This window comes from Vombatus ursinus, unplaced genomic scaffold, assembly GCF_900497805.2.
Source record: "Vombatus ursinus unplaced genomic scaffold, bare-nosed wombat genome assembly UNPS02009835.1, whole genome shotgun sequence".
NCBI classification, from domain to species: domain Eukaryota; kingdom Metazoa; phylum Chordata; class Mammalia; order Diprotodontia; family Vombatidae; genus Vombatus; species Vombatus ursinus.
In genome coordinates, this window is record NW_020949613.1 from 6,340,299 (window position 1) to 6,356,361 (window position 16,063).

The 16,063-nt window shown below is 36.2% G+C and overlaps 1 protein-coding gene across 3 annotated transcripts in view; it reads right to left on the bottom strand.

Moving 5' to 3' along the window:
* The window catches only part of RAB23 (RAB23, member RAS oncogene family), a 30,282-nt gene extending 15,527 nt beyond the window's left edge, over positions 1-14,755 (bottom strand). For 2 of the 3 annotated variants that reach the window (XM_027852969.1, XM_027852967.1), the window contains exons 1-3: positions 14,646-14,755; positions 8,996-9,215; positions 6,564-6,649 (exon numbers count right to left, since the gene is read on the bottom strand). In XM_027852969.1, coding sequence (XP_027708770.1) covers positions 6,564-6,649; positions 8,996-9,150 — 241 coding nt within the window. In that variant the 5' untranslated portion in view covers positions 9,151-9,215; positions 14,646-14,755. Of the gene's footprint in view, positions 1-6,563; positions 6,650-8,995; positions 9,216-10,419; positions 10,505-14,645 lie in introns of all 3 variants that reach the window. The other variant, XM_027852968.1, reaches the window with a different exon arrangement.
* Between the last annotated feature and the right edge of the window lie 1,308 nt (positions 14,756-16,063).

A 16,063-nucleotide genomic window follows, 5' to 3' on the forward strand; every position in this document is an offset into this window, starting at 1 on the left:
GATTTATAATAACTCAAAAGAATTGAGCCTAATGATCCACACAGAAAAAGGAAGCTAATGAAGAATGACTTTTGTTCAAGCTTTGATATGAGCTAGATATGAACAGCTTGTTTTTTCCATATACAATGTAGATGAATACTAAGCTGAGGCCAGAATTGAAGTTAATAGGCTAGATAGCATTTAGAACATTATGCATCACTTTCAGTGACACCAAGTTTCTCCATGAAACTGAAACCTATCTTTTTTGTATAAATATTCTTTTTTCCCAGGCAATGGGGTTAAGTGACTTGCCCAGGGTCACACAGCTAGTGAGTGTTATGTGTCTGAGGCTGCATTTGAACTCAGGTCCTCCTGACTCCAGGGCTGGTGCTCTATCCACTGCGCCACCTAGCTGCCCCTCTAAACACTCTTACAAAGATACTTTTTGTTTTTCAGTTGTGTCCCACTCCTCATGACTGTTTTTCTGGGGGGTTTCCGGGCAAAGATACTGGAGTGGTTTGCCATTCCTTCTCCAGCTCATTTTATAGATTGAGGAAACTTAGGTAAACAGGGTTAAGTGACTTGTCCAGGGTCACACAGTTAATAAGTGTCTAAGGCTGAATTTGAACTCATGAACAAGAGTCTTCCTGATTCCAAGGCCAGTGCTCTATCCACTGTGCCTTTTAGCTACCCTTACAGAGATACTATAGGGCTACAAATCACAGAACAGAAAAAACTCAAAGGAACCAAAATTGAAGGCAAATAAAAACATAATGGTAAGAAAATAGTAAGAAAAATAGTAAGGGTATACAGACATATATCAATTAGAATTTGGCAATATAAGTATTAATAAAGGCTACATATTTTTTTTTCCAATTTTGATTCTATTTCCAGCTTCTGTAGGAGATTATGGGAGAAGAAGAGGAAGAGAATTAAGGCAAATCAAAATAGACTAGGGAATACAACCGGAAGAGGTAGATTCAAGACGGAGGAGAAGATATTTGGAAAAGCAGAGTAAATAAGAAAAAGAAAATTAAAAGGATAAAACGGATAATAGTGGATTGGTGGGTGGGACACTGGTGAAAGATAACAGGCTGAAAGGGAGGTAGATGTGGAATTGTTATCTAGACTAGGTAAAAGAAAGTAAGTGGGCCTGTCAAGTTGGGGGAGGTACTAATTAGCTATAATAGTTTTAACCAGGTACTTAAGGTTGAAGTATAAATACCCACAAGTTGTTTTAAAAAAAAAGGCTGAAAATCTCAATCACCATGGAGAAGAGGGAAGATTGTGCAGTGCCTTGAATCAAATGTGCAATATTTATATTTCTGTCATAGTCAAGTGACTGTTATTTGTGTTCCATGTGTAGGATGATCTTCCTGGAGAATATGCAGGGACTCAGAAAGCCTCTCCATACCTTTAGGTTGTCAGAGAGAATGAAGGGTTTCTAAAGTAAAGAGAAACGAAGCTTTAATATAGCAAAGAAGGGGATCTGAGAATGAGTAGAGGAGACAGCATACAAGAGTGTTATATAGAAAAGAACAGCTATATAGAGCTTACAAAAAAGTTTGACACTCTACCTAAAGAGGAAGAAGCTAGACACTCTTGAGTAGGAAGGACCCGTCTGTCCCGCAATGAACGATTATTAAAGAAAAGATGGTTGGCAAACATTTAGAAAGAGAAATAGTGATTATAAAGAGCCAGCACAACTTCATCAAGAATACACCATACCAGCCTAAACTAATTTTCTTTTTTGACAAGATTAGTAAACTAGTAGATGAGAATGAAGTGAATAAAGTTTGCCAAGATGTTAACCAAGCTTTTGCTAAGCACATCATACTATTATTGTGGGCAAATGGAGATGTATGGAGTAGAGATGGATTCTGAGAGGATTAGATGGCAAGACTCAAAGAGAAATTGTTAATGGTTAAAAGGTAGGAGGTCTCTCAGATATCTATGGTTGGCCCTGTGCTGTTTAATATACTCTTCCATGACTTGAATAAAGACACAGATAGCAAGCTCAGATAATTTCAAGATATCACAAAGCTAACAAACTGATGATACTCAGGATCCAAAAGGATTTTGACAGACTAATGAGTTGGGCTGAACCCATAAGATGCAATTCAATAAGGTAGGGGACCTCCTTTTAAGACTGTAACATGAAAGCTCCTAGAAGACTCCAACTCTCACACACATGCCAGCACAGATCTAAAAGGGCACTAACTAAACAAACACCAGATGGAATAAGGGAAACAGCAGGAACTGCACCATTCAGTCCATGACTTCATACATAGATAATTAGAAGCTTGAAGGCACTTAGAGAAGGATAATAGCAGCTAGGTGGCGCAGTGGATAGAGCACTGCCCCTGAAGTCAGGAGGACTTGAGTTCAAATCTGGCCTCAGACCAAACACTTGACATGTACTAGCTGTGTGACCTTGGGCAAGTCACTTAACCCCGATTGCCTCACTAAAAAAACAAAAAACAAAAAACAAAAAAAAAAAAAAGAAAATTACTGTTATTAAAAAAAAAATCCAGCCTCAGACACATAATACTTACTAGCTATGTGACCCTGGGCAAGTCACTTAACCCCACTGCCCAGCTTAAAAAAAGACAAAAAAAAAGAAAAAGAGAAAAAGAGAAGGATAATAATGTGGGAATCAGAAGCCAGTGCAAGTTCTGGTATAAAAGAGTCTGAAGCCATCTGGAGCTCTTAACAGGGACCTATAAAGAGAGGTCTGAAGCCAGCCCAACATATAGGACTTTAGCACTGGACTGTCAGGGCAGCCATGTCTCAAAGCACTTAAGAGTAACAGCAGGAGGCAAGGTCAGTTTAACAATAAGATATATGAGACGAAGCCTTCCAAGAGATCCAAGATCATCACAATCTCTAACCTCAGATTAAGACTGATAAGGCCAAAGCAAGGGATAAAGTAAATTCTTGATTGTGTATTGTGCAAGAAGTAGACAGAGACTGGACTTGCACTGGGTCAATGGAAAAGAGAGGCAGAAGGCAGGCAATGAAGTAGAGGATGGAGCCAAGTAAAAGTGAAAACATTCAGAACTACAGAAATATCCAGCCGTGAGAAGGGATAGGCTAACCAGAACCTACCTGCCCCATCCAAGAGTATGAGAAGGGGGTAAAGCATGGCTCTAGGACAAAGTCCCAATCCAAAAACTGAGGCTGGATAGAAGAAGAAACGGGAAAAAAAACTGTAAGAGAAACTTCAAAAGGTAAATACATTTGGGCAAGAGGAGATGATTAAATGATGAAAAAGTACTTAGATTCTATTAGAGAGAAAAGATAGGTAACCTTTTGGAATGGCTCTGTCTTTAGAGGCCACAAGGAAGAAAGAAAAACACAGGATCTGGGGATTAGTTTTGTTTGTTCTTATTGGTTTTAAGAGAGAAAAGAAAAAGGAAAGAAAAAAGAATCCAGTAAGGAAGAAATGAAGAAGAGAGAACTTATATCTCATAACTGGGGTGCTTGAGAAAAGTATAAACATGGAGGAGTGGGAAACCAATGAACCTCCATTCTTATCTAGCTAAGCAAAGGAGAATTTGGTGTAGAAAAACAAGTGAAGAGTAGACAAGAGGTTTAAGAAAGAGAGCTCATTAGAGAAGGAGTAGTCACAAGCTTCCAAACTTCAACTCTGGAGGGTGGATCATCATAAAAGAGAAATTAAGACAGTAGAAAAAGTATAAGAACCAATATTTGAAGTCCAGATAAGATGATGAGAACAAGAATAGAGGAATAGGATAAGTCTTTTACTATCCTCTTTGCAAAGAGGAGAGTGAAGAAAGTAAAAAGTGGAAGAGAATATGATAGAATGGAAAACACAATTAACAATGTAACCATGAATGTGAATGGGATGAACTCACTTAAAAAACAGATGAAGGAAGCAGGATGAATAAGAAAGAAGAATCCAACAACAAAGTGTTTATAAGAAACATACTTGAAATACTAAAAAAATCAAATAATTAAAATGAAGGACTTGGGCAGAATTTTACCTCAGGTGAATTCTAAAAAGCAAAGTAGCAAGGCAATAGTAAAAAACAGACATGTGCTAAAAGATAAGCCAGGAAACTACATTATACTTAAAGCCACCATGAATAATGAAACAGGATCAATACTTTATATGTACCAAATAGCAAGGCATCTGAATACTTAAAGAAAAAGATAATTGAATGACAGGGGGAAAAAGACTGCAAAACTATAGTTGGGGACGTCAATATACCCTTTTCAGAACTATATAAATCTAACAAAAAGATAAATAACAAAAAAAATTAAGGACATAAAGAGAATTTTATTAAAGTTAGATCAGATGGATCTCTGGTAATTGTTGAATGGGAATTAAAAGGAGTGTATATATATATATATGTGTATATATATGTATATTTCTCAGGTGGGCATGGCATATTTACAAAAACTGACCATGCATTATAGCATAAAAACCTCATAAATAAAAGTGAAAAAAGAGAAATATTAAACATACCCATTAATGACCACAATGTAATAAAAAGTACAATCGATAAAGAGTACTTGAAAAAATTATTCAAATTTAAATGGAGACTAAATACCATCTTCAAAGTGGGTCAAAGAACAAATGAGAAACAATAGATGATTTCATCATCAAAGAAAATTACAATGATGAGACAATATACCAAAACATTCAGCATGTAGCCGAAGCAGTCCTTAGGGGAAAATGTTATCTCTAAATACCTTCATTAAAGAAAGAAAATATAGTTCATTAAATTGGACATAGAACTAAAAAAAGGCAACAAATCAAAAAGCCCAACCAAACACAAAAAAAGAAACTGTGAAATCAAAGTAGAGATAAAATTAAAACAACAAAGAAAAACCTCAACTGAATTGGCAAAAAAATACCTAAGAGCTAAAAAACTAACAAAATACAAAATATTAGTTAATATGATCAGAAAAGTAGAGGAAAATGAAATTGCCAAAATCAAAAATGAAAAAAAAAATTCACAACAAATAAAGAGGAAATAAAGGAAATTATTCAAAATAATTTTGCCCAATTATAAACCAACAAAACTGATCACTGAGATGAAATGGATTGAGTAGTTACAGAAATAAAGAATACCTCTATTACACAGGAACAAGATATAGAGAAAAAAAATCAATGGAGCAAGCCATAAAGAGGTGGCAGGTTCCCATTCCTTGGGGTCTTCAAGCAGAGACTAAATGAACACATCAGGTATGTTACAGCAAGGGTTTCTTTTGTAGATGTTTTAGACTTGATGGCCAGTTAGCCTTCAAACTCTGAGATTCTTTAAGTCTGCACCACCAAGAAATAGTATGCCCAGAAAAGGAGGTGGTTCAGTCATATAGCTAGTCATATAACAGATTAAGACAATTTGATGGTACACTGGTACCCATACATTATGAAAAGATGAAGAAGTCTGCCTCTAGCTTGCTGGCAGGACATGAACAAGAGCTGTGTGGGATAACAGAACAATTATGGGTTGAAATCTGAAAAGCTGAAGGAAGGGAGTATCCAAACAGATTAGACGAGATCACAGATCGACTGAAGAACTTACTTAGTGTTAATAGGCTGCATAATACGATACTGAATATGTGCTAAACAAATTTATTTAGTACTATGTTATTAGAAACACATTATAGTCACTGTTGAGTCATACTAATCTTAGCAAATAACATTTTAAAATTCTAACAATAAAAGAGGTATTTTACAGGAAATCATTATTCATCTCAGCTTCTTTATTACTAGCTCCTGACTTTATTTTGAAGTTCTAATCTTGGAGGTATTGCTCTTTCTACCCTCATTTACCTTCTTCTCCTATGAATTTATTATTTATAGTCCATATTATCTAATTTAATACTTAGTTATAGTCTGTCTCTTTTTTTTCTGCAGCTATTTCAAGAATACCAGGCTTATCTTTTCAACTAGAAAGGGAACATGTTATACTTTTATTATATTTTCCACAATGGTTAGGATAATGTTGAATAAACAGTAGGCACTCCCTAAGTACTTATTGGTAGGGACAGTACAGAAACTTCTTGCCCAAAGAAGACTCCCTTTGATAAGGACTAGACTAGGTCTTATAAAGGATCCCAAATCTTTATAATTAGCTATTACTTTTACTAAGTAAGAACCAACACTGTAGGACAAGACAAGTAAATTTTGTTCTGATTTCTAGAAGAAAAATTCACAGCTTTTCTATGATTTACAAAATTTAGATAAAATAACTTCACTACGTCCATATGATTTTTTTTTTTTTTGGTGAGGTAATTGGGGTTAAGTGACTTGCCCAGAGTCACTCAGCTAGTAAGTATTATGTGTCTTGAGGCCGGATTTGAACTCAGGTCCTCCTGACTCCAAGGCAAGTGCTCTATCCACTGTGCCAAGCTGTCCCCATGTGATTTTTACTATAAAATAAGGTACTACTAGTCACTTACTTAGGTATAAAGAACATTATGACCTTGGGTTTCTAAAATATTTTGATATTATAACTATTCCTAAAGAGAAAATATTAGGCAACAAAACTTAATTTTCTTATTTATCTATAAGAACAAGACAAAAGAAGAAAAAAATCAAAATTTACCTCGGTAGTAAGCCTTTGTTATTGCATCAAACTCTTCTTGACCGGCTGTATCCCATAACATTAGTCTGACATCTTCATCATTAACTCTGGAAAAAAAAAAAAAAGACATGCTAATTCAAATTGTAAGTGGAAAAATTCAATGACATTTCAGTATTTTGATTTTTTAAAAACTGAAGTTCTTAAAAATATTACTTGTTTTTACTGAATATCAGCCAACTTTAGAAAGTAAAATTAGACTTGTCAAGGTTAAATTTCAAGTTTTTTTAGCACTTTTAATACTAACTTTGTGTTAGCAAATATGTATCTTTTGTTTCCAATTAATCATTCATTTCATAAAAAGGAATGAGTAAAAGAAGAAAATATATAGTAAATAAATATATAATAAATGAACTACCTTTTTAGATAGGTTTTGGCAGTGTTGCTTTAACATTAAGGCTCTCACAAGAATCTTTCCCTTTCTTGCCTTTATTTTTGCTTTTTCCCTTGCTTTGAACAGACTCATCTTCTTTCCTACTCCCATCCCTCCCAAAGCTTGCCCTTACCCTCCTACCTTATTTATATGGGTTCATGGTACTGCTACCCTATCCATTACCCAAGCTTGAAATTCCAGAATTCTTTTTAAAAAATTATTGGTATCTTTTGTTTCGTTTAACTTTCCCCCTTATCTTACCTCCTAGATAACCATAGCAAAGAATTTTTCATTTTCCTCAGAGCCCTCTTTAATTCTTCCTTTACTTCCTGTATGCAGCTAATCACCGTGTCTTACCACCCGTATGAGCACTACCTCTTTCAAATCCTTCCTCCGTTTTCTACTTCACACTGCTACCATCTTAATTGAAGTTCTCATTTCAGTTTGCTTAAACCACTGTAACAGCCTCTGAATTATTCCTCTGCATCTAGTTTCTAAGCCTTTCAATACATGTACCACACATTTCCTTTGTCACTCTCCTGCTTCACTGCCTATAGCATAAAGTACAAACTCCATGGTCTGAAATACAAGACTCCTCACACTCTGGCTCTGACTTAGCTTTCTATATCATTTTGCTCCACCCCTCACTCTGCACACTCTACCTTCCCAGAAAACTGAACTAACTGAAAACTGCTAAACTGAAAAACAGTTCACACTGATTTCACACTGCATTCTTTTGCGTCTGTAAGGCTGAAAATACTCCTTTCACATCTCTACTCATATTTTCTTCTTACTTTAAGGCCCAATTAATGTGCTGTCCTTCCCCATTAAGGTTTCTCTGATCATCCCAGTACAAGTGACTTTTCCCTTCTTGAACTTCTCACAGAACTCTGTTTAGATCTCTCTTGTATACTTATCACACCCCTCCTTGAACAGAAGTTACTATAATATATACTTTGTCACTCTATTTCATTGCATGCTCCCTGAAGACTTGAACTGTTTCTTGTTATATCTATATCTATTACCTACTATGGTTCCTTATACATAACAGGTATTTAAATGTTGACCGGATTTCTATATGATTAGCTATAACCAGCTGGTTGCTATAAACCCTTGGGGACACCCAGGAAGGGAAACAGTTTCCTTTATTCACATGGGATCTCCACCCCTTTCTTTGCTGCCCTACTCAAAACTGGGCAGGATCAACAAAAAGTACTATTTTATCTTCTCTTTAAATTCAATTCTTAATTGTGAGCAAGCCTGTCCTCCTAAGACTCAATTAAATTAACTATTCTCTTACCAACAAGTCTTTAATCCTCTCCAAATCTGTTTTCTGCTACCAAATCTTTAACATCAATGTGTTCTCTGCCAACCAAAGGACATCCTGTGTTGGTGCAGATAAAACTTCTTAATACAGTTATAAATTCATTTTTCTGAGAGTCAAAAATTAACTAAAGTAAGTCAAGTGTCACCAGTGAGTGTGCTGCTGGTAGGGGAAAAGAAAAAAAAGAAAGGAAAAGGAAAGTGAGAGAGGGGAAAAAAGGGAAGAGAAAAAAAAGAATAAAGAAAGAAGTAACAGGAATAGAAAAGAGGAGCATACAGATAATAAATAGTATAGCATCAACAACTGCCTTATGTGCCATTACTCAGACCACTGCCATAGGAAACCTGCCCCTGAAGATGCTTGTGAAATTAGTGTTACAGTAATAGTTGACCTATATACTCAGCACTTTAAAGTTATAAAACACCAACATAAATTATCTCATTTTATTTTTATAACCACCTAGTAAGGTAGGTATCATAGACATTATCTCCATTTTACAGATAAAGAAATTCAGGCTCAAGGGGGTTGTTATTTGCCCATGACCACACAGCTATTAAGGGCCAGAAGTTCTAACTTAGATATGTTCCCACTTCAAATTCGATGTTCCCACATCATACTGCCTCTTCATAAGGATATCCCTATAGATCTCCCAGACTTAGATAACATACCAAAACCAATAGGGGAAAAAAAAATACATACTGGATTTGTCTCTCCAAAAAATCAACTCCAATTGTTTTCTTGTAGTCTTTTGTAAAAATGCCTTTGCAATATCGTTGAATCATACTTGATTTCCCAACAGCTCCATTCCCAACAACCACCACCTTGATGGCCACTTCCACATCCTCTTCCAACATTCTGAGTTGAAGATAAATTTTTGTATCAACACTAATTTCAGACACTTAGATTTTTTCTCTCAAATCTGTAATAAAAAAATTATGTTCATCATGAGGTTAGAGAAAGTTACTAAAAAGTCCACAAAGGAAAATAATTCTAACTTGTTTATCAACATTTACTGACACAAAAACATTACTTGGCTTTATCATGCAACACCATAAGGTAGAACCTACTCCTACTCAGTTTTTCTATGAAATCTAATTTTTAGGCCACATTTTGAGACACAACAAGAACAGGAAAAGAGAGTAATTTTTGAAAATCCTAAAATCAACGCTGCTGAAATTCCATTAGAATGAATATTAACACCAAGACAGGTTCCGTAAAATAAAATTATATCCATCTGCTGGTGATTAGCTGTTAATGATATTTCTCTGCTAGTTTAGTTTCAATGAAATGAATTTTCTACAAAGAATAATCCACTCCAAGTGCTTTCTCCAGTTCCAGGCCATGAAAGTAATAATTACTCTGTATAACCTGATTGTGTACTATTTGCATAACTGAGCAAAGAAAAGAAGCAATCTAAATGCTTCAGTTTTGTTTGTCTTTCTACAAAGTTAAAGTGACTCTTTAATTCCCTCTTCCCTAATCAAATATTCAAGTAACCACCACTAGAAGAACTTTACCAACTTATCAAACCATTCAATAAAATAAATGATTCCAGAACTTAAAAGGAATGGAGATACAAAGCAGATGACATCCCCCTAATTCCCACAATGGATTCAAAGCACTTCCGCCCCCCTTTACTAATTCAATATAATAAATTATATTTCATCTTAAGGTCCTGGAATTATTTGAGGGAATGAATGCATTTAATATAACAGAAGTCCACTTCAGTAATAGTCACCAAGAAAACTCTATTTAATTATTTTTACCCACATCATATAATAATTTTAAAAATTAATAACTTTTAAAATGTTTCCATAGACACCCAAAGCCTCATATATGCTCAAAATAGTATGCAAGTATGCATAAAAGAGAATAGTTTTTATCATAACTACAGAGAAAGAATAAATAAAATACACAGAAAGGGGACAGAAGAATTTATATAGCATCCTGGCTTTATGTACTACTACACTATTATGCCACAAGAAATAATTAAGGAGATGGTTTCAGAGAATCTCAGGAGACTTGTATGAACTCATATGGAATGAAGTGAGCAGAACCAAGAAAACAATTTACACTATTAAAAATTGTGTTTTAAAAAAAGTAAACAGTTATGAAACACTTACGAACTTTGATTAATGCGGTGATTCCAGAATTCCAGAGCACTTTGGATGAAGCATGTTATAAACTTTCTCATAGAGAGGTGATGGACTAAATGTGCAGAATGAGACACATATTTTTAGACGTGGTCAATATAAGAATTTGTTTTGCTTGACTATGCATATTTTATTTTATTTTATTTTGCTTTTTGGTGAGGCAATCAGGGTTAAGAGACTTGCCCAGGGTCACAGCTAGTAAGAACTATGCATATTTTGGGGGCAGTTGGGTGGCGCAGTGGATAGAACACTGGCCCTGAAGTCAGGAGGACCTGAGTTCAAATCCGGCCTCAGACCAAACACTTGACATTTACCAGCTGTGTGACCCTAGGCAAATCACTTAACCCCAACTGCCTTAAAAAAAAAAAAAAAGAACCATGCACATTTTGAAGAGAGTGTTGTTTTTCCTTTCTTTTTTTTTTCCAGTGGGGGAGGAAATGGGAGGGAGAAAAAAAAATTTAAAAAAAAATTTGATTTTAAAAAGGCATAAAGTCCACCATATCAATGTGTGGATATAGGAATACACACACACACTCCCCATATATGTGGATAATATGTGTAAAACCTAAAATGATAAGTGAGGCAACTTTTGTAGATGACAGATAATAGAATACAGAGAGAACATAGTTCACAATACCTCATGAAAGTATTTATTAAGTGCTGATTCCGTTCAACATACTGAAATGAAGATTCAGATAATACACAGAACTCCATGCCCTCTAGGAACTACAGCTCATAATAGATTAGTATATAAAATAAATGGGTTTGGAGGGGAGTGTTAATAATTAGGAGATAAGTAAAGGATTTCTTGTAGGAAGATCAGCTGAGCCTTCAAGGGAGCTAAGGATTCTAAGAGAGAGAAGGGAAGAACACTCCAGTCATGGGTGTGCACATGCATAGCCTGTGCAAAGGCAGGGAGATAGAACGCCAAGTTCAGGGAATGCCAAGTAGCCCAATTTGGCTAGAATATAAAATGCACAAAGTAGAGTAACATGAAATCAAACTGGAAAAATATGTTAAAGACTGTGAGAGGTTTTACATACCAAAAAAGTTTATGTTTCATTCTAAAAGCAATGAGGTTCTAAGGAAAATGATAAGGCTAAACCTATGCTTTAGGACTCTGGCTTTGGTAGCTATGTGGATAAAAGATTGGACAGCGGAGATACTGGGGTGGAGACGCCTGTCTGGAGACTGTTACAGTCTAAGAGAGAGGCATGAAGGCCTGAACTAAAGTTTTTACTGCTTGTGTAGAGAGGAGGGCATGGATGAAGAGATGTAGCAGACTCAAAAAGACTGGCACTGAGTGGATTACAAGGGGCCGAGGAAGAAAGAGTTGAGGATGACTTTAGGATTGCAAACCTGTATTACTGGAAGAATGGTGTGCCCTTAAAATAAAATGGAAGTTCAGAATAGGGGTGGGAATGGGGGAAAAGAAAACAGGCTCCATTTTGTACAAGTCTAGTATAAAACTAGGAGATATCCAGATGTAAATATCCAACAAGCAGCTTATGATGTAGAAATGAATCCCAGAGAAGAGAGGGCTGAACCAGTAGATTCATCTACCAATACCATCATATCATCTACAAAGAAATGATAAGTGAACTCAGGTGACAAGACCTCTCTTTATATCTTCTCTATTAGTGAGGAAGACCCAGGATATTTTCCTATAGTACAACCAAGTATCATGTGTAGGACACAGATGATGAGCCAGCAAAGATGGCTGAGGAGCAGTCAGACAGGTAGGAGGAAAACCCGGAGAAGGTAGCATCAGAAAAACCCAGGGAAGCAAGAGTATACTGGAGGATGGGGTGATTAAGAGTATAAAAGGATGCATAAACGTTAAGAAAGTTAAGGTATGAAAAAAGGCTATCTAATTTAGAAAGTAAGGAGTCATTCAGTATTATTAGAGCAGCCAAATGGTTAAGTCATAAACCAGATTGCAAAGGGATGAAAAGTGAATGGGAAGGAAGGAAATGGAGTTTCTTTTTTTTCCTAAGAGACTGCTATGGATGGGAAAAGAGACACATGTATTTGATGATAGTTTGAAGTCATGACAGGATCAAGTGAAAGATTTTTTTTAAGATAAGGAAGCTATAGTTTTATCTGTAGGCAATAGGAAAGTAAAATATGAAAATCACTAATTTGCATGTCATCGCTGTCAAATAGTGTTTAATAATGCTTGTTTAACAGAACTGAAAGGTGATCATGGACAGGAAATGGTAGATAAAATGGTTTTGAAAATACAGAAAATAAATATATAAAATATATATTCTATAGAGATACAGACAGAAAGGGGATTGCATAACATTATAAAACCCAACAACAACTGGAATAAAATAGCAATCAGTACATGACTTAATAGATAAGTCAACAGCCTAGCTCCTCCTTTAATGTGTAATTTTGGGATGAAAGTAATACTAAATTCTCAGAGGTCAAGTTCTGACATGCCTTGTTCTTGTGGATTGTCCTTCATTTTCGAAGGGGACCAATGACATCATGGTGATGTCTTGACTCATGCATGAACTGGATTTAAGCTTCACAAAGTCATCAGCATCACTCTCTCTTCCTAAGTCACTTTGGTCCTGTGGCAAGACAAAAGTCAGGACTACTGGCAAAGGCCTGGGATGCAATAAGTAAATTGACCTTGGTGTCTTCAATGCCGGACCAAGCTCTAAGTGCTCCATACTGCCTGCTTTAGCCACCTTCATGGCCCTTGGAACAAACTGTTCTCATCTACCCATACCACCAGGGGAAGTCTTCACACTCTTGGGGTAGACACTCCCTTAATTCACCAAGTGGTTTATGATCTGTCAGTTACCCTCAACCCAGCATAGTCTCTCTTCCAAGACAGTTTACTGGGGTGTGGCTTCTTGGAACCACAGGTGAGAAATGAGTGCTAGGTGGACACCAAAGGTGGATAAGCAGCCCTGAAAAGTCCTCAGCAAGCCCTCATACCAGAGGTGCTATTTCCTTCTCAATACCCCATACCCTGGAATACTTCACACCAAGCTGCAAAAGTTTCAAAAAGACCCAGATGACAGACTGTATACTGGTCATCCTGGAACAGTCTAGATGGAGAAACTGATCACTAGAATAGCCACAGCATAATCAATTTTTCAGCCACAAAACCCCTCAAAACCCAATTTTACTGAATTACAGGAAGGGTGTGATTTGTGTAAGCAGAAGGAATTCATATAAAAACAAAATCACCAATACGTCAAGTATTTAAGAAATATTCTCCACAGTACCTATTAGGCCTGTTGCAAATTCTCAATAAAGTTGATGAATATATGAAGTGGTTCAAGTTTTGAGTAGCAGAAACACAGGATGGATACCTCAAGTAGCTCAGCTCACCATATTGAGGATCAGTAATTTCACTGGTATGAATATTCCCTTCACCCACACAGATTATAATCCTTCTACAACTTAACAGGTCTGTAAGGGTGGGGGTGGGGGTGCTATTTCTGAAAAATTCTTCACTGTAGGGCCAAAAAGATCATGGAGCCTCTTGGAATTTAACTAGGATGGTCCTCAGACAAAAGATATATAGTCTTTCTAGCCTGTCCTTCAATCTTTTCCAGCTTGGTAAATCATTAACTCTTTATACCTCAGTATTTATTTTCATTCTGTAATATAAAAGGATGAGACTAGAAGATCTGTAACTTCCATCCTTTCTAGCTCAACATCTATGATGCTATCAGCGTTCTGAACTTTCACTCTACTGGAATAGCCACCATGAACCCCTGAAGCAGTAAGATATTGGCAGAATTTTAGTGAGGTCTGATTTTATGGAAATAGAAGGATTCCTAAAGACTTGTAGGCACAGATATTTTGCAATAATAATCATAGATATTTAAAAATTCATTGTTTCAATTTAGATATTCTTTAAACACATAAATTATGCTAGAGAACAACTTAATTTTACATTTAATACACTCCATATATTTATAATAATCCTTCAGATTTACAACCTCTAAATCACTTTGGCATGTTAGAAGTTTTCCCACTGAAATGGGGATCACCATTCTTGCAGTGTGCTTTTTACTGCAACCTCCTTTAATCCTTAGCTTTTTTCAAAGCACAGCTCAAGGGCCATTTTCTACATAAGCTTTTTCTGACTCCTCGCCCCAAGTTAGAAACTCTATTCCTCTTGAAATTACTTTGGACTATTTTATACATACTTTGCATTTACTTACTTGTGTATACGTTGTATCCCCCTAGTAGAATGAAGGCTCTTTGAGGACAGGGACTGTTTCATTGTTTGTCTTTGTCTCCCCAGCACTTAGTACAGTGCCTTGCAAATGGTTGGTGCTTAATAAATGTCAGTTGAATTGAACTGAAATATCACTGCTCCAAGCCTGTGAAACACGAAAAAAAAAAAAGCCAAACAACTGGGTCAGAAAACTTAAGACTTAACAGACTTCTAACAGAAGCAGAGTACTTACACTTTAAATGGAACCTAACCTAACACATTAAATTGCCAAGTAACTTAAATTCTAACTCAACAACTCCCACATCTGTCCCTTTTTCTCCACTCATTCTGAACTATCCTAGTTCAAGTCCCTTTCAACTCTATTTTTTACTATATTTTACTTGGTAATCTCATCAGCTCCCATGATTTCAACTATTATCTCTATACAGATGATTCTCACATCTACTTGCCTAGCCCTAACCTCTATTCCAAACTCTAATCTTCTAATTCCAACTATTAGACATCTTGAACTGGATGTCCTATAGACATTTTAAACTCAACATGTTGAAAACTGAACTCATTATCTTTCCCCTCAAACCTCCCTTTTCCCAGCTTCCCCTATTGCTGCTGAGGGTATCACCATCCTCTCAGTCACCCAGGCTCAAAATCTAGATGTCATTCTACATTCCTCACTCTCAGCTCACATTACCAATCACTTGTCGATTCCTGTCATTTCTACCTTTTTTTTCCTACCTTCACAACATATCTCAAAAATATTCTCTTTGCTCTATTCTAGCACGAACATCCTCAGCATTACTTCCCTTTGGTTCTATTCCCTAGTGCCTCCCCCCATCCCAAGGTAAGCTCCCTGAGGGGAAGGACAAATTTTTTTTTTGGTCATTATATCCCCAGGGCCTAGTACTGTGCTTTGTACTTATGACATTGAATACATACCAAATGAACATATTATGAACATTTTAATTTCTGAGATTTTATTCAAAAGAACACTAAATTTGGTGTCAAAGGACCTGGGTTGAATCTGGGCTTTCCTAATTAACATCTGTGTAACCCTTTGATAAATCATCTCTGAGTCTCAATTTCATTACCTATAAAATGAAGAGGTGGGAGTAAATGATCTCTCAGGTCCCTTCCAGCTCTAAATCTATGATCCTATCTCCTTGCACCCTCATCCAATCCTACCCCACCTCATTCCCAGTCCCTATTGTCCTCTGCCCTCTCTCTTCCATTCAGCCTCTGGAAACTATTTCCTCTCTAACCCCACAAATCCTTAACAGATTTCTCTTCAACCAAGGTCTTTGTCTCTCACAATTCTTCCCTGGCCACCCTCTACAATGTTATTTGTTCCTTTCATACCTTACAACACTAAACCAAGGCCAGGAAGAGAAAAAAGAATATTCCTTG